General features: G+C 33.7%; 1 protein-coding gene across 1 annotated transcript in view; it reads right to left on the bottom strand.

Annotated features, from left to right (window-relative positions):
• Window positions 1-731: 731 nt before the first annotated feature.
• The window catches only part of Ccdc172 (coiled-coil domain containing 172), a 59,742-nt gene continuing 34,343 nt past the window's right edge, over window positions 732-26,130 (bottom strand). The window contains exons 5-8 of the mRNA XM_020182426.2: window positions 23,480-23,581; window positions 23,034-23,136; window positions 1,943-2,030; window positions 732-767 (exon numbers count right to left, since the gene is read on the bottom strand). Of these exons, the coding sequence (XP_020038015.1) occupies window positions 732-767; window positions 1,943-2,030; window positions 23,034-23,136; window positions 23,480-23,581 (329 nt within the window). The remainder of the gene's footprint in view (window positions 768-1,942; window positions 2,031-23,033; window positions 23,137-23,479; window positions 23,582-26,130) is intronic.

A 26,130-nucleotide genomic window follows, 5' to 3' on the forward strand; every position in this document is an offset into this window, starting at 1 on the left:
TTGGAAGTTTGATTCAACTGTAAGTACACTTTTCAGCTGCAATGTTTCAGGCCACCAACAAAAATGAATCCTGATGGCTATAAGGAGATGATGTACCTCCCCAAGTACAGAACTTGTTTTCATTATAAGCAACACTGTCATTAGGAAGAAAACTGCCAGGCATGAATTGTTGGAAAATGTCTGAAGGTGCCCCAGAGTTTAGATCTATAAACCCACAGAGAAAATGCAGAAAACTGGCTTTTAAAGATGAAAGGCCTCAGAAGACCTCAGTCAACAGACATTTTATGATTAGAGGATTAAAATGAAAGTAAGCACCTTTGTTGATGCAAATGGCAGCACCAAAATTTAGTCAATAATCTGAACATTTCTTCCTATGTGTGTTTAACTGGGACTGAGTGAGGTAGGCTACAATGAAGAATGAGAAAGATAGGTCAGCTTAAGGATCAAGGGACTATAAGAACCCTAGGAACACAGCATCTACTTCTCCTTATTCTTCCTTTATGAATAAAATCAAAACACAGAAGAACCCGTAGAGCTCCAGTGAATAACAAAACTAATATCTCAATGTATTGATAAATCAATTCTAGGTACAAACAACTTTAAATATTGTGGACCTCATGTTTTCCACAAAAATCTGTTTTAAGGGGTCCGATTCATGTATCCTCACAACAATTTGATTCTCAGATGCTTTGATCAATTCTCAGATCAATTCTTCATCAACCCTTGAAAAGTTATTTGTTGTCCTGAAGATCTTTCTGTGCCAATGTCTGAAAAGTAAACATATGATAGGTATTCATAAAGAAAACTGAATTCACTTTTGCTTTTGCAGTGCTGAGAATAGAATCTAGCGCCTTGTGTATTCCAGGCAAGTGTGCTACCACTGAGCTACATCCGCCATCCAAGTAGTCTTTTTTTGTGTGAATACTGGGGTTTTGAACTCAGTGCTTGCTGGGCAGGCACTCTTCCACTTGAGCCACTCTGTTAGCCTATAAATAAACTCTTTTTTGTGTGGTATTGGGATTTGAACTCAGGGCTTTGTGCTTGCTAAGCAGGTTTTCTACTACTTATGCCACACCTCCAACCCCCCCCAACTAAATTCTTAATAAAGGGATTATATAAAATTTATGAAAATTTAGCAGAGCAATAACTCTGGGTATTTCTGAATTATATTTTTCAAAGTTCTTACAGAAAACATAAATCTAAACATAACTTAATTAGAACTTTTTTTTTTGGTGGTAGTGGGGTTTGAACTCAGTGCCTCACACTTGCTAAGCAGGTACTCTACCACTGGAGCCAGTCCACCAGCCCAAAAACATTTTTGAAATAGAAAATAAGCATGAAGCAAAATGTAATGTATCAAATTACAACTATATTTTAACATACTTTAAAGTTATGTATGTCTTATTCTAGAACATGGAAAATCCTGTGCTCATTTTATAAATAATCAAAGTAAGCAGTTAAAATAATTTAAAGTGGTCCTATATAATCTGAAAATAAGTTTCTAATAGATGAATCAAAAAAATTGAGATCATAAAATCTGTAATACAAAGTTTCAGGATCAAATATAATAGAAGTATAACTTCTGCCTATCAAAAGCAAAAGGCTTTTAAAGCATTATGACAGTTACACTCCTTCAGTATGTTAAACCTCTAATAACAGAAGAGGTTCAATCAAGGAAATGTTGTGAGGTCAGATTCGAATTTTTTTTTAAAACTTAGTTTAAAATTGTACATGTTCTCTTTGACTATAACTTGCTTTATGTAGCACCTAACTCTGCAAGAACTAAAAATACTTCATGGCTTTATATCCTGATTTTAGTGTTATTCATTGCTGCTTTTTGGGTTTTGCAGTGGTACAAAACTCTAGTTCAAGCAATTCAGTAAAACCATTCTTACCATGAGGTAAAATAATGCTTAACAGAAGTTCGACAGTGAAGGCTTACCAACTCCAGAAATTCTATTTCTGTTTGGAGAGCTTCGTAAACACTTTCCATGTCATCTTCCTTATAAAGTTCTAATTCTTTTTTAAGTCTGTTTTAAAAGAAAAATTCATTCAGTTGAACCATAAACTATTCTATAGTAATTTTATATTACACAGAGAATAGTAGGTTTGTAGCTTCAAAAATCAGCCAAATTCCAAGTTAAAACTAAAGAATTGAGAATTTTTAACTCTATAATTCCATAAGGACTTTTTTTGGCCATGATGAGAATTAAACTCAGAGCCTTGGGCTTTAGCAGGCAGGCAACCTACCATGTGGACCACACTGCCAGTCACTTTAGGACCTTCAGGACTATAAATTTGAGGAAAAGCACCCACAATGAAAATAAGGTAGACAATGAATAACAGACATTTAATAAATTTATGGTAATTAAAAGAGTAACAGATTAATGAGACAAACATGTCTGAGGACTTCTGTTTTAGTTCTGGTCACTAAGAAGCTGAACAAGCCTGGTTAAGTCATTTAGCATCTCTGAGCCTCACCTGAAAAAATTTTATGTACAAAAAAATACTACTGACATTTCTTCTTGCTCTAAGATTAAGCAGTAATTTAATAATACACATACATAATTAAAATACATTTTCCAAGTGAGAATATAATATTAATGTTTCTTTTCCCCAACTAAGTCTTTAAGTATTTGAATAATTTGTTGTTTTTTTGTAAAACTTATTTTATGCCTATGCCAAATCTGTGAAAGTTTTTTCAGAGAGGACTTTCTGTTGCTATCGCTAGTATTCAGGAAACACTGCTGGTCTAAATCCCCTTTTCTTTTCCCTTGAGGGTTGGAGCTCAACAGAGGTTCAAGTATATCTATGTTTTTCACCTTGTTGCTGGCCTAAGAGTTGATTATGATTGTGAAAGTCATGCTGCCCTTATTATCTGCCATCAGGCTACTTCACACTCTAGCTAACCAGCATCAGGTTCCAGCTCTATCTCTCCAGCCACAGTTCATGGACTTGATTATGTTTTTTTCTTTTTGGAAGAAATGTTTGACAATGAACAAGGAATTTATAATAAAAAAATCAACAAGCATCCCAATAAGGAAATCTAGTATAAGTAAAAGTCAGGAGAGATAAGAAATAACAGATTTTATCCACAATATACAAAAAGCTACAAATCTATAAGAAGAACAAAACACAATGGAAAATGGGAACAAAAAAAAAACCAAACTTTTAACAGATTATTCACAAAAGATATCCAGTAGCTTATGAAAAAATGAAATGGTGTTCAACTTTATTAGTGATGGGAGAAATACAAAGGAAAGCACAATGAAATACCACTAAATGGTCACTAAAATATCTAAAGTCAAAGTTACCAAGTATTGATAAGGTTGTGAAGAAACTTAAGAACTTTAAGAATACTAGAAGGTGATATCACATGCTCTTCTTTTACTTTTAACCTATCTATATGTATTTATTTAAAGTGGGTTTTTGGCTAAAACCATATAGTTGTGCCTTACTCTTTTATCTAATATGACAATCTCTGTCTTTTATTTAGCATGTTTAAGCCATTTACATTTACTATAGTTAATTTATGGCTGGATTAAAAATACAGCATTTTTTTCTAGTTGTTTATTGTTTGTCCCATCTGTTCTTTGGTTATTTTTTAACCCCCTTTTCTTTCAAACTACATTTGGATTATTTTTTATGATTGCATTTTATCTCTTTTATTGACTTGGTGTTTATACCTACTTTTAAATTTTTATAATGCATGCACTTGAGTTTGTAATATACATCTTCATTTCAACACTGTGTACTCTCAAATAATACTATACTGCTGCACTTCAGGGGTAAGAATGTTACAGTACTATATTTTCAATTTCTACCTCACATTTTTAGGGTTCTATTATCATCATACATTTTTCTTTTTGCATGCATTATAAATCAAAAAATATATTGCTACTATTTTTGCTTCAGTCACTTATCTTTTAATGTAACTAAAAGTGAAAATATAGCTTTTATATTTACCTCCACTTTAACCATTTCTGAAGCCTTTTCATTGCTTTGTGTAAGCTCCAAGTTTCTATTGGTGTCACATTTTTTCTTCCAGAGAACCTGACTATAGCCTTTTTTGTAGTGTAATCTGTTGGCAACGAATTCACTCAACTCATGTTTGTCTAAAAATGGCTTAATTTCCCTTCCTTTCTTAGATATTTTTACTGAGAACTCTGAGGTGACAGCTCTTACTTTCAGTGTACATGTCATTTCCTTGTCTTCTGGCTTGCATAATTTTGTCAAGAAGTCTACTCTCTTATCTTCCTCTGTATGTGATGTGTCTTTGGGTCTTTTCTTCCTCTGCTTGTTTATGATTTTCTCTTCATATTTGTCTTTCAGAGGTTTGGATATGATGTGTATAGATTCCCTTTTTAAAATGCTACTTGGTGTTCTCTGAGTTCCTTGCATCTGCAGTTACAGTATTTCATTTTTTTTGTAAAATTCTCTGCCACTATCTCTAATGTATAGAAAAATATGGATGAAACCCAAATGCATTCTGTTGAATAAAAAAAGGTAGAATTATTGGCTACATAGCATATTATTCCATTTACATGACATACTGGAAATGGCATAAGTAGGAAAAGAAAACGAACAGGAGCTAGGGGCAGATTGCAGGCACTAATTATAAATGGGCAAGAGAGAACATTTTGGGATGGGTTGAAGTATTCTATATCCTGATTGTGTTGCTGGTCATATGACTGAATGTGTTTTCCAACTCACAGATGTTTATAATAAAAAGGGTGTGTTTTACTGTACATAAGTTATACTTCAATAACCCTTTAAAGAAAAGAAATGACAGGAGTCTAGGTTCCTATAATAACCATTACCTAAATTTTGCAAAAATCAGTAAGAAAACATAATAAAATCACTCATGAACTATCCACACAAGGTAACTAGGAAATTTGAAATTATGTTTAAGCAGAGAAATAAACATATAAATCCAGCTGCTAAGCCCACCCCAGTGAAAAGGAGTTAAGTAGTAATTAAATGGAAGAGAGATGAAAAGGTGAGTTAAGGGTGAGGAAATACACAACAAATGACCCTTACAAAGTATAAGTATCATCCTGTGGGGAGGGGGGAAACTAACAGTTCTGAGGCCTCATGGTTGATACAGTACTGACTTCAGTGCAACTAAAGGAAGTTTTAAAATCAATGGCTGTTATCATTTGGGTGGTAGAAACTGTATTTTTTGATTTAATGACTTTCTTTTGCCTCTCTTGACCCTTCATTTCCATTTCTTGCCTCCTGCTTGCTTTAAAAGTTAAAGCACTTCCAAGTTGTCTGTTTCTCACACAGTAACTATAGTGGAATGGAAAAAGTTGTTTTATTCGTTTGGTTGGTTTTTCTTTTTCATGAAGAAAGCTTTTTAAGAATACTATAAACAAAAAATACCCCATTTAGAAACCAATAATTCCCAAATGAAATAAATTCATCCAGAATATAAAAAAATAAAGAAAACAACTTTCTTTACTAAAGCAGGTGTAACACTGATACTTAAACCTGATCAAAATAATGCATACATATATGAAAATATACACACATACATCTGTAAGTACCAAAGCAAAAATTAAAAGTAAAATATTAGCAAAAAGAATCCAATACTACATTAAGTAAATAATATACTGTGATCAAATAACATTATTCCAGAAATGAATGTGTGACTCAGTATTACAACTTGTTACAACCGGAGACACTAATATTTTCAGAAAAAATATGATTATCTCCAAAGGTAAAGAAACAACCTGTGAAATATTAAAAACTTATTGCTGATAAAAACACTCAGTAAAATTAGAATTAGGGATTACACAATAAAAATATGTCAGTTCTAAAGTTAGCATTTTATTTGCTAGAGAAATACTAGAGACAATCTCCTTAAGGTCAGGAACATTTGAATATTTTGTTGGAGTAATTCACCAACAAAATTAGAGAAAACAACAAGAGGCATAAGAATTTGAGAGAAAAAATAAAGCAACTTTGATATTCAGGTGTATGTCAATATATCTAGAGAATGACTGATAAAATTAACTCAGATAATAAGATAAGAATGTATTAAATTAGCATATAAAAGTAAATAGCCTTTATTGTCATCAGTAATAAGTAAGATGACTTTTTCTTGGCTAGAAGATCATAAAATGTTAATAATTTTAATTTAAATCAACTGTGATCCCAATAAAAATAAACCAAGTGTTTTTCTCCCTGGTGCTAAGCAAATTGATCCTGAAGTTCAAAAGGAAAAAAAATTGAGGAAAGCTCTTCAATGTTTTTCTTTTGGGGAAAGCACTGAAAAGAAAAACAAAGAGGGGTGACTAGCCATACCAGACATTAAGTCATACTATTAATGTTGATCACTAAAACAGTGAAGTACTGGTATATAAATAGAAGAGTGGGACACTGAAGACAGAAATGGACTCAAGCACACAAATGGACATTCAGTGTATGATAATAATGGCACCTCAAACACTGAGTAAAAAAAGCTGGGCTTTCTAATAAATTATGTTGGGAGAACTGGACATTCACTTCCAAATAGATGTGAATATAAATGGATACCCAAAGTTAAAATTTGATTTGTATTTCACAGCGTATCTACTCTAAATGGATCAAATATTTAAATGTGCAAAATGATACCATACAAGGACAAAATGAAAACATGGATAAACTGTTTTATATGCTAGGAGTGGATAGAGTTTTAAACTATGATTCAAAATACAAATGCAATTTAAAAGACAAGATTTTAAAATTTAATTGCACTAAAAATTTTGCATAGCAAAAACCGTATAAATAATATTGGAAGTGTACTACAGAGCAATAGCAATAAAACAGCATGATACTGGCACAAAAACAGATATGAAGACCAGTGGAAGAAAATAGAGGATCTGGATGTGAATCCACACAGCTATGCTCACCTTATTTTTGACAAAGGCACCAAAAATATATGATGGAAAAAAGACAGCCTCTTCAAAAAATGGTGCTGGGAAAAGTGGCTATCTGCCTGCAGAAAACTGAAACTAGATCCATGACTGTCACCCTGTACTAGTATCAACTCAAAGCTGATTAAGGACCTTAATATCAGACCCAAAACCTTGCAGTTAGTACACAAAAGAGCAGGGAATACCCTGGAAAGAATAGGAATAGGCAAGCACTTCCTCAGTAGAACTTCTGCAGCCCAGCAACTAAGAGAAAGGATGGACAAGTGGTACTACATAAAAAGGTTCTGCACAACAAAAGAAATGGTCTCTAAACTGAAGAGACTTCCCACAGAGTGGGAGAAAATATTTGCTAGCTATAGATCAGACGAAGGACTAATAACCAAAATATACAGGGAACTCAAAAAACTAAACTCCCCAAAAATCATGAACCAATAAAGAAATGGGCAACTGAACTAAACAGAACTTTTTCTAAGGAAGAAATCCAAATGGACAAAAAACACATGAAAAAAATGTTCATCATTCCTGGCCATAAAGGAAATGCAAATCAAAACCACACTAAGATTCCACTTCATCCCCATTAGAATGGCTATCATTAAGAACACCACCAACAACAAATGCTGGTGAGGATGTGGGGAAAAAGGAACCTTCATACACTGCTGGTGGAAATGTAAGCTAGTACAACCACTACAGAAAACATTATGGAGGCCTCTTAAAATTCTAAACATAGATCTGCCATATGATCCAGCAATACCACTGCTAGGGATAGACCTGAAGAAATGCAACTCAAGTTATTACAAAAGCACCTGCATACCCATGTTTATTGCAGCACTATTCACAATAGCCAAGCTATGGAAACAGCCAAGTTGCCCCACAATCGACAAATGGATTAAAAAAAAATGTGGTATTTATACACAATGGAATTTTACTCAGCCACAAAGAAGAATGAAATTTTGTCATTTGCAAGTAAATGGATGGAACCAGAGAACAGCATCTTAAGCGAAGTTAGCCAGGCTTAGAAGGCCAAAATCACAGGTTCTCCCTAATATGCGGATTACAGATCCAAAACAAATGCAGTAATATTATCGGATGTGGGTCACACACTAAGGGGAGAACAAGCATGGAAGAAATAGGGAAAGGAAAGGAAACCTAAAACTTGATTGTGGTTGATGTGCTCCCTGTTGAGGAGCAAATAAAGTAATCTTAAGTTGGCCGAAGCCATTATGGGAAGGGGACCAGGAAGTAGCAAAGAGATCAAGAAGAAATGAACCAATGTGGGTTGCAATACACAAGTGCATGGAAGCAATGTTAGGAATCTCTCTGTATAGCTATCTTTATCCACAGCTAGCAAACATGATATGTCTTTCCTATTATCTCTTATGTTTTCTCTTCAACAAAATCAGAGAACAGGGTAGAACAGGTTCTGCCTGGAAGTGAGGAGATGGGGGAAGTTGGCCCAAACAATGTATACACATGTGAGTCAATGTAAAATTATAAAATTTAATTTTTTAAAAAAAAAAATCAAAAGATAAATAATATTCTGGAAGAAAAATATTTGCCATGTGTATCACAGATAAAGGACAAATCTCTGTAATGCACAAAGTAATTTTCTAACATAGGAAGAATAGATCAAAACCCTGATAGAAAATGGGGAAAGTCATAAAAAGGTAGTTCATAGGAAGTAATACACAAATGGTCTTAAAGGTATTAAAACTGCTCAAATCAGTCATAATTAAGATATGTAATTATTCCATCAAACTAGCAGACCTTCAAACACTTGACAATGAATTCTTTTGGCCAGGCTATTGGGAAATAAATGTGTTCAAACATTGCTAGCAGTAATTCAACATGGTATACTCTCATGGAGGAGAATGTGGCAGTATCTAACAAAATCACACCTGCATTTTCCTTTTGACCCTGACATTCCACATCTAGTAATATATGTTGCAAATGCAAAATAACATGTGCACAAGCTTATTTATTGTAGCATTATTTGTAATCACAAAATATTGAAAACAACCTCCCTGTCAATTTCTATGAAACTGGTTAAATAAACAATAGTACATTCATTACAATGAAGTATTAAACAACTATAAAAATGAAGAGAATCTCTTTTTAACTATTATGAAGTCAGTTCCAGGATACATTATTAAATGACAAGCAGCAAGATGCAAAAAATTATATAAATGTGTTAATGTTTGTGAGAGAGAAAGGGTTGTCAGAGTATATATTTATCTATTATTTTGAAAACAAAATATAGGAAGGGGTACATCAGAAACTAGTAGAAATGGTTACATAGAGCAGTGAGCAAAAATGAGGTGGAATAGATGGGGAATGGGATGAGACTCCTTTGGGTGTATCTTTTTGTATTCTCTTTAATTTTGAATATAATTTTTATATTCTTTTAATTACTGATATTTTACATATCCATGAAATAAAATTCAGTCAATAAAGCTGAGGGAAAGAGCTATTAAGGCTTGACACAAAGAACACTTGAGTTAGGGGCTGGGGACATAGATAAGTGGTAGAGCATTTATATAACATGTGTCCCAGACACCATAAAATAACTGAGTTAAACATAAATAGAAACAAACTGTATTTTGAATTTATTATCACAGAAAAATAAGAAAGAATTTATTTGAGTACATTTTTCACATGGTTGTTTATATACCCTCAGTTGTAAGGCAATAAGAAACACAAAGGAATCTTAAATCTTATTTAGTAGGTCTGTGTCAGTGAGGGTACACAGCTACTAATTTGAAAGTTATTTTGTAATATTGTAGAATTTAGGAAGTGAATACTTACATGGGTTTTATTAAGAATCAGAATTTTCACTAGAAGACAGATACACATAGGATGGAAAGAGAAGAAAGCATCCTTTTGGATATGAATTGGACAAGATCAGTATAAACTAATGATATTTTTAGTTGTGTACATTTCAAGCATTTAGAAACTGTAACATCCAATAGCAATGAGCACATCGGAAGTTCTAAGTGCCATTTCTAACTCAAAGACAGTAGGGGTCCTTGAAGAAATAATCAGTTCTAGAAATGATTAAGATGAGTAAGGATAATGTCAAACTGGAATATCTTGAACAAGAAAAAAAGTGATCAAAAGTGGTCAAAAGAATAAAAACCTGATTTCAAGGTGTTGTCTCTGGTCAAATTTAATACAACTGGAAGATCAAAAATTTTAATGACATTGACACTAACATCTGTGTGGCAAATGTCTGTAATCTCAGCACTCAGGAGGCAGTTCAAGGTTAGCCTGAATTAAATAGCAAGACCCTGTGTGTCGATAAAGATGACACATTAAAAAAAAACCAGAAATCCACGAGTCCATAGATAATTTTTTAAAGGAAACATAAAAAGGGATGAGGGGATGAAAGGAGAAAGGAACTTTTTCCTTCTTTTTTACATAACAGAATTTTATTGATTAATAAGGTGTGCTATGATTACAAAATTAGAACTGACTCAACAAGGAAATATTAGCAGGTGATAAAATGACTGAGTGAAAGTTACTGAGGAAAAGCATATGTACTGTACAAGCTCTCACATATGGTCCTATATATCACTTACTACCAACGGAAAACTGTACTTTCCCATGAGAGAAGTCTGGCATATACAAATTTTAACTAAGGGATCAAATTTAATATTACCAATAATGGAACAAACAGGCATTATATACTTTCTGATACAATGCTCTGAAAAGGATACAATCTCATATAACATTTTTATCAAAAATGCTGAATCTGAATCTAGATTCAATGGAAAAGACAAACTCAAATTGAAAGATTTTCTATAAAACAACTTCCCTTGATAACATAAAAAATGACACAAAAAGTATCAATGTTATAAAGTGAAAAAATCTGAAGAACTGTTCTCTATTAAAAGAGCTTAAAGAAAAGTAATTTGAAATTTTTGACTGGATTCTTGTCATAAGAAAAGGAAAGAGAGAGGAGGAAGGCAAAGAGGAAGATATGAAAGGAAGAGAAAAAGAAAGAAAATGGAAAGTATCAATGTTAAATTTCTTAAGTGTGCTAATTATGTTGTACTGACAGAGAAAAGTATGTTTGTTCTCAGGAGATACCTTTCTCTCAGGAGATGGTAAAATATTGAGGGTTGAAGTGTTATATACGCAGGTTGATCTATCTATCTAGATAGACAGATAAAGAACTTATAGGTGTTCATATAAAGCTTGGCATAAAAAGAAAAAATTTGGATTTCCCAAATGAGAAAATCCAATGAGCACCTTTATGCCATGAATATGAAAACTTAGGTAAAATGGACAAATTAATAGAATAATATGTTTTAAATTTTATAATAGAAGAAAGAGAAAGACTAAATGATACTTTAGCTTAAGGAAAATCAAATGATTGGTCCAAAAGTTCCTTTATTAATTTACCTTTATTAATTTTTAATTTCATAGTTTATTCTATGTTAATTTTGCCACCTTTTCTATGGAAAAGAAGTGGTATAGTAGTTGTCTTATTGTTTTTCTGTATCTGGTTTGTTTTGTTATTGTTGCTTTTGCAGTGTTTTGCTCCTCTCTGATTGAACTCCCAAGAGAAGGTTGCTCATTATAAAGCGCTCCATGTAAAACCAGAAGAGATATCCATCCCAATAGATGCAAATCACAACACAGAAACATAAAAATATGAAAAAGCAAGGCAACATGACTCCTCCTAAAGCCCATAACTCTTAACTGAACTCTTAATTGAATCCAAAGATACTGAAATAGTGGAAATACTAGACAAAATTTAAAAACCTAGTTTTAGAAATGACCAATGACCTCAAAGAGAATTCAAGTAAAGAAGTGATTGAGACAAAGAAGTCAATTCACAACTTGGATGAGAAATTAAAAAACAAAAGATCAAGACTCTGGAAAAAATCTTGAAAAATGAAAACCTCAAAAAACAAACAACCCCCCCCAAACCTCAATAAAAAGCATCATCAAGAAAATAAACATGGTAGAAGAAGAATATCGGGGATTGAAGACAAGGTTGAGTATTTATTACATTCAGAGAGAAATGTGAAAAAAAAAAAATACAGGCAATCATGACCACAATATCCAAGACCTTTGGAACATGATGAAGAAATCAAACCTACAAATCTGCAGTATACAAGAGGGAAACAAGTTATAACTAAAGTCATAGAACACTGTTCAAGGAAATTATAGTAGAAAATTTCCTGTATCTAGGGAAACAAATGGATATTTTAGTACAGAAAGCATATAGAAGCTCAAATAGACATAATCTGAAAAGAACCTCTCAACCTCATAGCTAAAATGCCAAGAGTATAGAACAAAGAAGGAATGGTGAAAGATGCAAGAGAGAAGTGGAGAAAACAAAGAAAGAATAGTAAAAGATGCAAATGAGAAATATTAAGTTATTTACAAGGCAAACCTATCAGAATAACAGATGTGTCAGCAGAAACCCTGAAGACAAGGAGTGCATGGAGAAATGTATTTCAAGACCTGATACAAAAGAACTCACAACCAAGACTCATATCCAGCAAAGTTTCCCTTTAAAATTAAAGGAGGAATAGATCTTCCATGATAAGTAGAAACTAAAGCAATTCATGACCACTAAGCCAGCATTGCAGAAGATACATAAGGGACTATTACACGGAGAGAAGAGGAAGAAGGATGGATATACACAATCGTGAGAGCTCCAGAAAGAATACATCTCACTATTAGAATTAATAAACAAATGAGAATTGTGAAAGAATCAAACGTTATTAACTTAGTAAACCAGCAAACCTCTAAGAAAAGAAAGGAGAAATTAGTACATATCTTTCAATAATAATCCTAATATAAATGGTCTTAACTCTCTAATTAAACAATACGGACTGCCTGAATGAATTAAAAACCAAGATTCAACTGTTTGCTTTCTCCAAGAAACCCACTTTACCGGCAAAGACACACAGAAGGAAAGTGAAAAGATGGAAAATGACATTTCAAGCAAACAGAATCAGAAAGAAAGCATAAGTAGTTATACTCATATCTGAAAAAGCATACTTCAAATCAAAAAATTAGAAGGGGTAAAAACAGTGTGTATTAATAAAGGGGACATCCATCAAGAGAATATACTTATTTTAGATTTACATGCATCAAACATTTGTGCACCAAATTCCATAAAACAAATGCTACTGTTCATACAGGGACAGATATGTTAAGATACCATAGCAGTGTGTGACCTCAGTACTCCACTCTCATAAATAAACAGATTGTCCAGACAAATGATCAATAAAGACACTTTAGAGATAAACTGTACCAGAGATCAAATGGACATAACAGACATTTACAGAATATTCCATCCAACAGCTTCAAAACACATTCTTCTTCACAGCTCATGGAACTTTATCCAAAATAGATCCCATTTTAGGCCATAAATCTAGTGAGAAAATGCTCAACCACATGGGTAGTCAGGGCAATGTAGATTAAGACCACAAAATACCATCCCATGTCCACAAAAATAGCAAAAATTAAGATCTGAAAATAAAGTGTCAAGGAGGATGGAGATCAGCGGAAATTTTATAACATGTTAATGGGAGTATAAATTGGTTTATCACTTTGGAAGCTAGACTGTCATTACTTCGAAGTTCAACATTCACATACCCTACGCTTAGCAACTCCAGCAGGACTCTTGCACAACAGCACTGCCTGTGATAGTAAAACCCTGGGAACTCTCCAAATTTCAATTAAAAAGAGAAAAATATTGTGGTACATTTATTCATATCTACTCACCAAACAAAGGGAAATCTTAGAAACAATCTTGGATAGTTACAAGTCTCAAGTCTCAGAGATCATAATACCAAGATTTACAAATCAAATATAAACACATATAATAAAGATATGATACATGATAGATGGATCTATATAAATGTATGATAATTTCAAACAAAGTAAGTAATAAAGCAAGAAAAAGGAGTAAAATAATTTAACACACATAAACAAGAAGATGAAATACACTATAGAGTATAAATCACATTGTGGTGAAGAACAGAGTATGAGATAAAGTAGAAGCCATGCCTAATGCAAGCTACTGGTAATGTTTTAGTTAGTTCACAGGAATTCAATATATTATCATATTTATAAATTACATATAGTTACATATGTTACTTTAAGAACCACCAGGAAAGAAAAACAGTATTTATAATAAGGATGGCTAAGGAAACAATACCCTATTTATGTGAAGTTCATTGTGTTTTGAACTTTTAAGAATTTAATAGTGATGCCATGCATGGTGTCATACACCTGCAATCCCAGTTACTAGGGAGGTGGAGGCGGGAGGATTGTGATTTAAGGCCAGCCTAGACAAAGACCTTGTCTAAAAAATGAAATAAAAACAAAAGAGTTAGGGGCATAGCTCAAGTGGTAGAGCATTTGTGCAAGAGCCTGGGTTCAATCCTCAGTACCACAAAAGAGAATAACTTACGAATAAATAAGAATCCTAAAGGAAAGCTTAATTAAGAAAGAGAGAAAGTTGCTTATTTTGAGCACCCAAGTGTAAACCCCTGTACTAAACATTTTTAAAGAGAAAGTAGAAGGTAAAATGCTGAGTTACAGCACTCTGTGATAGGAACAAAATACCTAGATGCTGCTATTACAATGTACCTAAGGTCTCATTTTAATATACTTATTTTTTAAAATAAGATAATAGTGATGTTTCCTTCCACGAATCTATCAGTACTTTCTCTTCCCCCTCTTCAGTTCAAATGGTCTACATGTTCTGTAAGATCTTTCATGACCATCAGCATTGGGTAGTAGTCACTCTCCATTTTAGTTGCCTAATAATAAGAATGAAAGACTTAAAATTAAGGAAGACACCCAGAACAAATTATAGAAAGCATTTTCCTATTCAGCATATAATCAAGCTGTAGAATTTAGATCTGCACTTAAGGAAAAGATTACTATTCCTCGCTTTAAAACAGTGTAAATGATAATTTTATAAATATTAATACATTTGTAGCTAGCCAAAGCAATATAATGGCAAACAGAAATTATGCTTCAATGCATAGACTGATTGCCAGGAGACAAGAGTTCCCTTACCCACAGTACCTTAACTAAGAGCAGTTTGTGTTGGTTACTGTCACTTTCTCTGAATCATCAAATAATGTCCAGGATGAGTTAACATTGCTATTTAGAAATGTTACCTAGCATAGCTTATCTAAACTATGTTCCATGTTTTTTAAAGATTTCCTGAACCATTCCAAAATTGTTTTCAGCTACTTCTTAAAGACATCCAAAAGTGTCAACTAGTAACACACTCTCTGTAACTATTGGATTATGTATAATTACAATAATTTAAGAAGAAAGAACAAATTTCACCCAAATTCTTTGTGCCCAAACTCAAATGCTGTTAAAATTTAGGCACATTTTGTCTTTAGTTTCTACAAATTGTGACTATACAATTTTGCCTTCTAGTTTTTCTTTTGTTAAATGCTATCATAATTTCCCCCAATAAATTACATATGTCAATTAGCACTATTTAAAATAAACATGTAGTAGTCCAAGTGCTACACTACAGCTAACATAATCTTCATTTACAGTAGGGCATTTCAGTTGTCCCTGTTTTTTCTACCATAAATAATATTCCTATGAACATCTCTAAGTATAAAGCTTCTTCTGTACTTAGAATGGTTTTCATTGGGATAGAGCACATAATGGAATTATTGGGTCAAATAGTATAAACATTTTAAAGATACTTATAATAATTTATATATATTAAATTGCATTCCAAATATTTGCAGTGTATACTGATAGCAGCACTGTATGAGTCATCTCTGTACTGTACCTTTGTCTATTTTGAATATGCTCAGTTAAGAATGTCTTTCAAAAGAATAGAAAAATAATACTAAGGTGGTGTCATTGATAAGCCTTTCATTGAAAGCAGTACACCTAAATGACCTTTTCTCATTCATCTGAGAAACTATGCTCAGAAACTAGCATAGTGGTATATGGTACAAAGGAGGTGTTTAATACCTATTTGTTGGATAAAAGTATGGATGAAAACCTACTGATTGCAATGTTTTCTTACGGGTTTTTATCAGCTGATTTTATCAATTGAGTCAATAAACTGTTATTTCTTATTTGTCATAATGACTATAATTTTGTCTCAATTTACTATTATGTTGATGACAGTAACACAGAGTTTAAATCTTCCATGTTAAATCATGTGTGTTAAATCTTATATGCTACTCTTACTTCTTTTCTACTTTCCACTAGTTTTTCCATAGCTTGACTTTTTTGGCAGGACTGGGGTTTGAACTTAGAGCCATGTGCTTGTTATACAAGTACTCTTACACTTGAGTCACACCCCCAGCCCTTTTGGCTTTAGCTGTTTTTCAAATAAGATTATACATTTATGCCTGTGGCAGCCTGGATCATGATCCTCCTATTTATGCTTCAAGTGTAGCCAGGATGACAGGCATGCACCACCATGCCCAGCTTTTATTGGTTGAGATAGGATCTGGCTAATTTTTGATCAGCCAGCCTTGAGTCACAATCCTTATAGTTCCACCTACCAAGTAGCTAGGATTACAGACATGAGCCACAGCACCAGGCTTTGACTTTTTAAGATATTATTTCTCTGTATTAATTCACATGAAAATTATTTTAGTGCCATTTAAACATAAAAATTACATTTTAAAAGTAATCCTCTTCATATAGAATTCACTTTTTAAATTGGGTTTGAATATTGAATGTGTGAAAGCAGAATGATAAATTATTTTTTCTCTTAGTCCAGACCACCACCTGACAGGTAAAACCTTTCACAGGTATGCAGGGCTGAACCAGAGGAGTCTTCTGAGAAGGAGCTAGAAGACGGACTATTTCCAGTACTCCCAATCCTGCCTGGGCTAGGCATCTCCTTTCACCACATATTTCCTATCATCATCCCCATTTCCACACCAAAACGGATTTGTTTATAAACATATGAATATGAAATAAAATCCTGTAAGACATCAAAGATATCACTGAATTTAAAAATGATCACTGTAAATGTAGCAGATTGCTCATATGATAACTAAGTTTTTCAAAATTTATGGGATAAATAGGTGCATTTATATCAGAATATATCTTTTTAAATAATCAATTGAGTCTATCATCAAAATTTCCCACTGTATTTACTTAGAAGCTTTAATAATTACAACTTGTGCCAAGAATTCACAAAACATGGCATCTCTATCAGCTTGAGGGCTATGGAATCAATGCTGTGGAGACACTTCTGTTAGTGAATAAATGATGAAGTTCTACAAGAAAAGATGCAGAGTCAACAGAAATATTCAACAAAATAGATAGCCAGGAATGATCCTGAAATTAAATGAGGATTTTCACATTTTATAAATGTTTAAGAAGAGAGATACAATATGGGATGAGTACAGATACAATTATTTGGCTAGCATTTTGCAGAAACTTTAAAGATCTCATTCTATTTTCCCACTTTGAGTTATTTCCTATTAAAAGCAACAAGTAAACATGGCTTATTTTCCAAATGTTGCATGGATAACAATTCCTATTACTCCACTAATACTTGTTCTAAGTAATGTTTCACAAACACTCCTGCAAGTATTTAAGGATCTATTTATAAAATGTACCTAAATACGCATATTTAGAAGCAGACGATGCCATTTAAAATGAAGTTGGTCAATATAAACTGATGTGGAAAATATCTGTAATATTTTGCTAAACAATGACATAAACTGCAGAGAAGTAAGTATGATCCCATGATATCATTTTTCTAAACACACGCGTGTGTGTGTATACATGCACACATACAGAGAAATGTTTAAACTCTGACAGGATAAACTCCAACCTTTTAGCAGTGGTCACACTCGTGTATCAGAGTGAGATGATGAGAAGGGGGGCTCTGACATTTTACATCTTGGTAAAGTTTTTTATTTAATCAATGTATCCTTGTAACTTAAATCTATAAAACATACTTCATACAATAAACATGTACACGTGTGAAAGCGCATATTCATCAGTGTATCTTTGGGGCATATTTTGATGCCACTATATGCTCACATCGTCTTATAAGATACAGGGAACGCCAGCATGCCTCTATGGTCAGCCTCACCCAATGACTTTTTGCTGACGAGCCAACAGTGTTGCCTCACTAATACTCATAACTGCACTGACAGCCTCTCAGTATCAGGTGAAGATAAATTTTTGTGCAGTTTCCATCGCGAATATGCTCTTCACAAAACCACAATATTTTTAAGTGTTCAAAATGAAAACCTTGTGCTGTTGACTTTGCAGATTCTTTTCTAAGACAAGCTTCCTGTTGTATGGAACAAACCCAAATATTGGTTATATAAAATGTAAAATCACACTAGAAAGTTTTGTGGGTAAATAAAATGCCTGAAATGTTTAAAATTAAATCTTATGTTACCATTTGGAATGATTTTAAAAATCACAATGCAAGGGGTGGTGGTGTTTGCCTGTAATCCCAGCACTCAGGAGACTAAGTCAGGAAGATCACGAGTCCCAGGCCAACCTAGGCTACATAACAAGAACCTGTCTCAAGAAAACAAAAATCACAATCAAGAACTGTGTTTTGGTGACCCTGGAGTTGAGTAAAAACAGCAATAGATTTCAGGAGTGTGAAGGGGCCCAATATATAACACTCTTCCACCTCAAGTCTACCCAACTGAAAAATAAGGAAGGTGGGGGAAGGCAAAACCATCTCATTTACTATTGATATAGCAGGTCTTGGAGAATGTGGCTTATATCTGCAGGCAAGCGTTTTCTAATATGGAGCTCGAGAATTAAACTTACTTAATTCTCACCATTAAAGGCAGCACCAGACCCCATATGCTTTATCTCATAGTCCTACTACTATAAACCCCAAAAGAGGGAGAGTAGAGTAGAACACACTACTTTAAGCAAGCACAGCCCAAAATGATAGGGAAAAGGAAGAGAATGGGTTCCCATTATCTAGTTTACTCTTCCAAACTCTAGTCAGATTCAGATTGAGTCACTACTCCCCACAGGATAAGAGAATGGGGATCAGGGGATGGTCAGGAGGTTACACTTGTAAAGCTTTGTACACACTGAAGAAAAAATCAGGAGTAAAAATAATTTCATTCCAAATGAGGCTATCCCAGTGGTTAGAATATACCCTGTCTTTGCAAATAATATTGAAACTGTCTGAACTTCTACCTTTTTTTGTAGTGAAAAGTAGACTCAATAACTGGAGCAAATATTTATTGAACACCATGTGCCCTTGACTGTGCTAGATGCAGAGAGTGAAAGATGAACAAGTGGAGAGTTTCCAGTCTAGTGATATAGACTGACACATATAGCTATCATAGACTAATACAACAGAATTATAAACAAGTTCTTTGAGCACACAGAAAACTGAAAAATACAGGGAAATTTTTATCATCACATCAATTTATTTTTCTATTTATTTATGCAATAGCTACTCTAAGCCAATCTCTATGAAAGTTTTAGACCAGAAGTATACAATGATAAATAAAACAGACAAGATCTTTTTTATTGAACACATGGTACTGACATATTAACAAAACAAACACATAAATACATAATTACAAAATGGATATGTGTTATAGAGGGAAAATGCAATGCAAGGTCTTATTAGGCAAAATAACTGAGGTTCCACAATTTAGATCACAGGGTAAGAGAAAAAGCTTCTCTGAGGAAACCTAAAGATGGTTTATGACCCACCAGGCAGTAGACAGGCAGGCAAAGTAGGAAACAGATCATTTCAGGAGTAGGAAAGTTATTTACAATAGTCTTTAGGTGGAAGAAGGCTTGGTGGGTTTGAAGGAACAGCATGAAAGGAGGATCGTGATGGAATGGTGCCAAAGGCCATATTGTGAAGAGTCACATAGGCCACATTAAGGACTTTACATTTTATTATGGTCATTAGAAAGTAAGGAGAATAGTGTGATTAAATTTACCATGTATTGGAGGATACAAGAGTAAAAGGAGAATAAAAAGAGGCTGTAGTTTGAGATACAGGTGAGAGTCAATGGTGGCTAGAACTTGGATGAACCAATGGCTATAGAGAAGTGGAAAGATTCAAGAAATACTTCGTGTATAAAAGCAACAAAATGTGGTGATAAATCCAGCAACTGGTAGGATGAGAGTGGTGATATTTGTGAACATGTCAAAAAAGGCCTGCTACATTTCAGACTTGAGCAATACCTAGCAAAAATGACACATGAGCTAGGTCTTGAAGACTGAGCTGGAGTCTATCTGAAGAAGGAGAGGAAAGGGTGAAGGACAGGGAGGTGTGAGGACTGTGTCATATTTGGAATAGCACAATTCATATTCTGACACAATAGGAGTATAGGGTATGTAATAAAAATGCAGGGAGATGGTGACTGAACACAGACTTTGAAGGCCCTTGAACTTCTGATAAAAATTTCTGGTTTGTTTGTCTAATAACCAGGGTAGCATCACTTCAGATCCATTTCTGTGTTGATACTGGACTTTTGGGACTTCAAGATGGGAGTTTCAGAAAGAGATTCTAGGAAAAGATTTGGAAATTACCTATAGATGGTGGCTATAACCACTGAACAAAGTGAGATATCCTATGGAGAGTACAAAGTAAAAAGAGAACCAATGATTAACCTATAGGAGGATCTTTGTTTACAGGACAGGCAGAAGGACAAATCAGAAAGAGATTTGAAAGACATGAAATCTTTATGAATGGTATTAATGAATAACAAGTAAGCCTGGCATGGTGGGTCATGCTTGTAATCCCAGTTATGTAGAAGGTAAAGGTAGGAGGATCATGGTCTGAGGTCTGCCCTGGGCAAAAACACAAGACCCTACTTGAAAACTAACAAAACCCAAAAAAGGAATAAGCAAGCGCATGGCTCAAGTGTTAGAGCACCTGCCTAGCAAGCACAAGGTTCTGAATTCAAAGCCCAGTACAACAATAACAATAATAAAAAGTTACGTGAATGTAGTCATTTTCTCTTGAAACAGTGAAGACAAATATTAATATTTGCAGCTTAGCATGGTGGTGAACACTATAATCCCAACACTCAGGAGGCTGAGGCAGGAGGATAACGAGTTCCTGGCCAGCATGGGCTGCACAGTGACAGCCTGCCTTGAACAAACCAAGACAAAATAAAAAATCCCCCAAAATTTCAGACCACAGATTATCACGGGAAACTGAAACCAAGAAAAGTGAAACTGTGGACAAGGAGGGGACTACTGTAGAAACAATAAGCTCACAGGGATGAACTGTTATTGAAGTATTCTTTTGTAATTGCTTTCTTCCTGGTTAAAGGTTAATGACAGTAGAAGTATAATTATAATAATCTTAAAAATAAAACTAATTTCTCAACTAGGGGTGATTTTGCCTTCCTCACACCCATGGCACAAGGGATACTTAGCGACGTCTGGAGACATTTCTGGTTGTCACAGCTGAGTGGGGGAGGGTGCTACAGGCATTTAGTGGGTAGAAGCTTTTGAACATCTTACAATGCATAAAGCAGCCACCTAACAACAAAGAATAATCCAGCTAACATTTCAACAGTGTAAGTTTGAGAAGTCCTAGTATAAAAATATCTACTCCAATAAAGGTCAAATCTAAAAATTTAAGAAAAATGCTACTGTTACAGAATTCAGTATCCTTTTGAACATGGATGAAAAAGACTTCTAAAATTTAAAAGTAAAATCAATTTTATTTTGGTCTTCATATAAATGTCATTATCATTTCTTGCATCCTTAGCTTCTTTTTTTCTTTCTTTTTTTTGGGGGGGAAGGGGATCTAGAGTTTGAACTCAGGGCTTCATGCTTTCAAAGCAGCCACTGTACCACTTGAGCCATACCTGTAGCCTTATCTTTAGCTTCCTGATGTTATATGAGTCATAAAACCAATGGTCTTCCTAAAGATGTTTACAACCAGTAATTTTATTTCTCTCTTCATATTTGGGAAAAATTTTTATGAACATACTAAAGGGAAACTAAGAACACATCTAAAAAAATTTAAAGTGGGAAGTGATAAATATTGGTACCTCATTAACTGCTAAAATCAAAGAATGGACTAGGTATATGGACTGATGTTTCTTTCTACTCAAATTTCCTCTGTTGCCATTTATGAAGGAAAAACATTCTATAACAGACTTTGTGTGTTTAATCTTAACTCAGGGAAAATTTTTATGACTGAGCGATAAACCTAAAAAACTGGAGTTCATATTGGAAGCCCTTATGCTACTAAGTATAATGACACCAATGGGCATTACCATTTTTAAAAGTGTAAAGAAATCAATGAGCAGATTGTCATTACAGAAATTCATTCTGCAACACAGACACCACCCAAGAGATTGATATTTTATGCTTAGAAAACTTAACATAAAATTAAATTGCAAATATTTTCTTACAATCTCCTAAAATTACGGCCTATGGCAATACATTGCTAATATGAAGCATTTGTTCAGCTCTAGTGAACATATTTCCTCTATGATTTATGTGAAAGAAGTCTTCATTTGCTTCATCATGGAGTTAGTAATTAGGTTTCTTTTCTTATATTAATCCTGGAAAGTATAGGAATTTCTTTAAAACAAAGCCAACAAATATGACGATGAATTATCAATAAATAATAGTCAAATTAAAAACTTGAGGTCTTTTCTCCTTGTGTTTGTGACTATGTCATTTCAAACATCAGCCATTATTCCATTATAAAATGTATAAAATGCTTGTAAATATTCCACAGAGCAAATTCATTTCCATTTTGTAGGAAACAAAATGGAGTAAGAAATTCCAAGAAAAACAATAGATTATGGTATTTACCCCTGGGATTGAAAAAGATTAAATAAAGTTTCAATTGTTTTCCCTCTCACCCAAAGTCAGGAAAAACAGAAAAAGAGTTGTCTAAACTATTGAGATGTGAAGAATAGCCTGTGAGATGCAAGAAAAGATAAAATTGATTCACTATTATCAGCCCAAAGAACCTCTATGGAGCACTTTCTAGCCAGTGAAGTATTTGCTTATTAGCAAGCTTCAGAATACACATAAAAGGAAATAATGTCCTGAAACTTTAAAAAACATATGCATTTAGATTTATGCTGAAATTTATTTAACTTAAAAAATTACAAGATTTTATACAAAAGTATGATAGACAACTCTCACCTTAAGCATTCAGCATCGTTTTGAGGCTTTTCACTGATTTTTATTTTCTCTGCCTCTAGGTATTTGGTAGTACAAATGGCCTCATTCTCCTCATCTTGAAGAGCTAAACAATTAAGATTATTCTCACAATCTTTAAAAATTATATTTATTCACTCACATAAAAAATACTCTATTTTTGGTGTAGCACATTAAATATATGTACTAATGATTTTTATATTTTACTTTGATATAGCAATTAAAGGCACAAAAAAGAGCTTCACAGAATTTGTGACATTAAGAATACTAGCTCTATAACAGTAATCAATTCTGTACTGTATCTATTCCTTTTTAATACCAATGCTATCACTAGATCCCAACATCTTAACACATTCTAAAAGAATAATATAATCCTATATTGCACAATATTATAATTGCCAGAAAAACAAACTAATTCATGAAGATAATACCTTTAAGTTTTCTCTGGAGGGTACATAATTCTTGCATCAATTCAGACTTCTGCTTTTGAAGTTCATTTAACTGACCATTATCATGTTCCATTGACTTTATTTCTAGAAAAAAAATACAGCACCACCCAAAAAGTTACTTAGGAATAAATCTAATCAAGGAGATGAAAGATTTGCACATTGAAATTATAAAACATTGATGGAATAAACTGAAGAAAGAACAACTAAACAGAAAGATATCCCATGTTCGTGAACCAGAAATATTAAAATGTCCATACTACCCAAAGCAATGTACAGTTCAATGCATCACCCATCAATATTTCAATGGAATTCTTTACAGAAACAGAAAGCAAAAATATTTAAAGTATGTATGCATATAGATGAACAAAAGATTATTTTAAATATTTATTTGGTGGTTCTGGGAATTGCTAGGCAGGTATTGTATCACTTCAGCTGCATCCTTGGCCCTTTTTGCTTTACTTACTTTTAGAATAGGGTCTCTTATTTATACCCAGGCCAGCCTGGACTGTGAGACCAGCCTGGACTGTGATACTCCTATTTATGCTTCCTGCATAGCTGGGATGACAGGCACATTCCTACTACTGGTTGAGAAGGGATTGTGTGAACTATTTGCTTGGGTTGGCCTTAACTGTGATCTTCCCCATCTCTGCCTCCCAAATAGGTAGCATTACAGACTTGGGCCACTGATACCCAGTGACTTTGAAATATGTAAATATGCCTGCAATTATTAACTTTTGCTCATGTAGTAAAAATTTTAACAGTATATGGTCAATATAAGCCCCAACTGGCTTCCCTTAATTACCTAGAAACTATTATTAATAAACTAAGTGGCACTCATTAATCACCAGTTGGATACAAAAGATGTTAGTTGATGGTTAGGCAACAACAACAACAACAAAAAAAGACAAAGAATGAAAATATTCAATATACTACTAAGTAAAATAAACTTCTTAGCAAAAGAAAAAAAATAAACTTCTTAGCAAGGTAAGGAAATCATCCTTCATAACTAAAGCATATTTTAAAACAGCATTACATAGTACTCACTACATGACTAAAAGATTTCACAATAATGTTCACATTGTTTATTCTACCTGAAATCTTCTTTTTACCTTAATTCTCACAACTAACTCCAATTCATCCTTTTTAAGAATCATCTCCTAAATTTTCATACATTTTTTTCTCTTCCACCATATCTTCTGGGTCTCCAATTATATTTACATCAGACTACTTGATGTTATCCCATAGGCCTCTGGGGAGCTTTTCAGTCTTTTTAAGCCTTACTTACCTCTGTATGTCTGCAGTCTCTGTTCTGCTGTTAATCCCTTCTAAGGAATTGTTCCTAACAGATACTATATTTTTTTTAGATACTATATTTTTTAACTTCTCAAGCTCCTTTGGTTGTTTCTGCATAATGTTTTTTATTGAGATATAATTCACATACCAGATAATCAACCCTTTTAAAATGTATAATTCAGCCGGCTTTTAATATCTTCACTAATTTCTGCATCTATTACCATTATTTTAGAACATTTCAACACCCCAAAAGGCACTCCGTTCTGACTGCAGTCATTGTCAATTTTTCTCCACATCCCCCAGTCCTAGACAATCACTAATCTACTTTCTGACTACTTTTTGCTCTCATGTTTCTCCTTGCCTTCATCTCTCCTTCCCTCCCTCCTACTCTGTTCCTACTTAAATGTAGGTTCCATGTGGACAGGGACTTCTTTTTCTTCTTTTGATCACTGCTGCAACACCAATGCCTATGCACAAAAAGTGCATAATAAATATAATTGGATGAATGAATATACTAAGCAAGTTTCAGAAATAATTTGTGAACAAAGCATAGTTTCCATTCCAATGGAAATTTATACTTTAGTGGAAGAGACAGACATGAATCAATAATCACATAAGTATGCAATTACACTGTTTTAAAGAAAAGCTATGAAGAATATAGCCAGAGGAACTGACCTAATATGGGACTGGAAGGGGGGATTATCAGAGAATTTCCTGAAGAAGTATCATTTGATCTGAGATCAGAAGAATAACTGAGTTGAATAGATAAATATAAGAAAAGGCTTATGAATTCAAAGGTCCTGAGGCTGGAAGAAGGATAACCTGGAAAACAGAAGGCCAGCATACCTTTAGCACAAAGGGTAAAGGCTGCTGGGTGAGGCTGGAAGATAGAGAAGCATGAGACTGGGTAGGGAAGGCAAAACATGTTGAGAAACTTGACTTGCTATGCTTATCAGGATATTTTTAAATAGAGAATAACAAGAGATTTTTAAACAAGGTATCGCTTAAGAGGCTGAATGTAATAGTACAGTACTAACAATATCATTTAAAGAAACATGGATAATAATGTTTTAGAAACCTCAAGGTGTGAGAACAGATCCAATTCCAGGGTTAAAAAATAAAAATCAAAGATGTCTGGCAGTGGAAGAAAACACTGGCAGTAGTAGAAAATAATAAAAACAGTTATGAAGAGTTAAAGGTGGAGATTATTCAAAATCTAATGCAAGTGGCTGACTAGTCACAGTTACTGCTAAAAGCTCAGTGCGAAAGGTCAGAGGGGGAAACCAAGGGAAGAAAGAAAAGAGAGGAAAAATTCAAGTGTCAGGAAATAACAGATGTGG

The sequence above is a fragment of the Castor canadensis genome, chromosome 7, assembly GCF_047511655.1.
Source record: "Castor canadensis chromosome 7, mCasCan1.hap1v2, whole genome shotgun sequence".
Taxonomy (NCBI): Eukaryota; Metazoa; Chordata; class Mammalia; order Rodentia; family Castoridae; genus Castor; species Castor canadensis.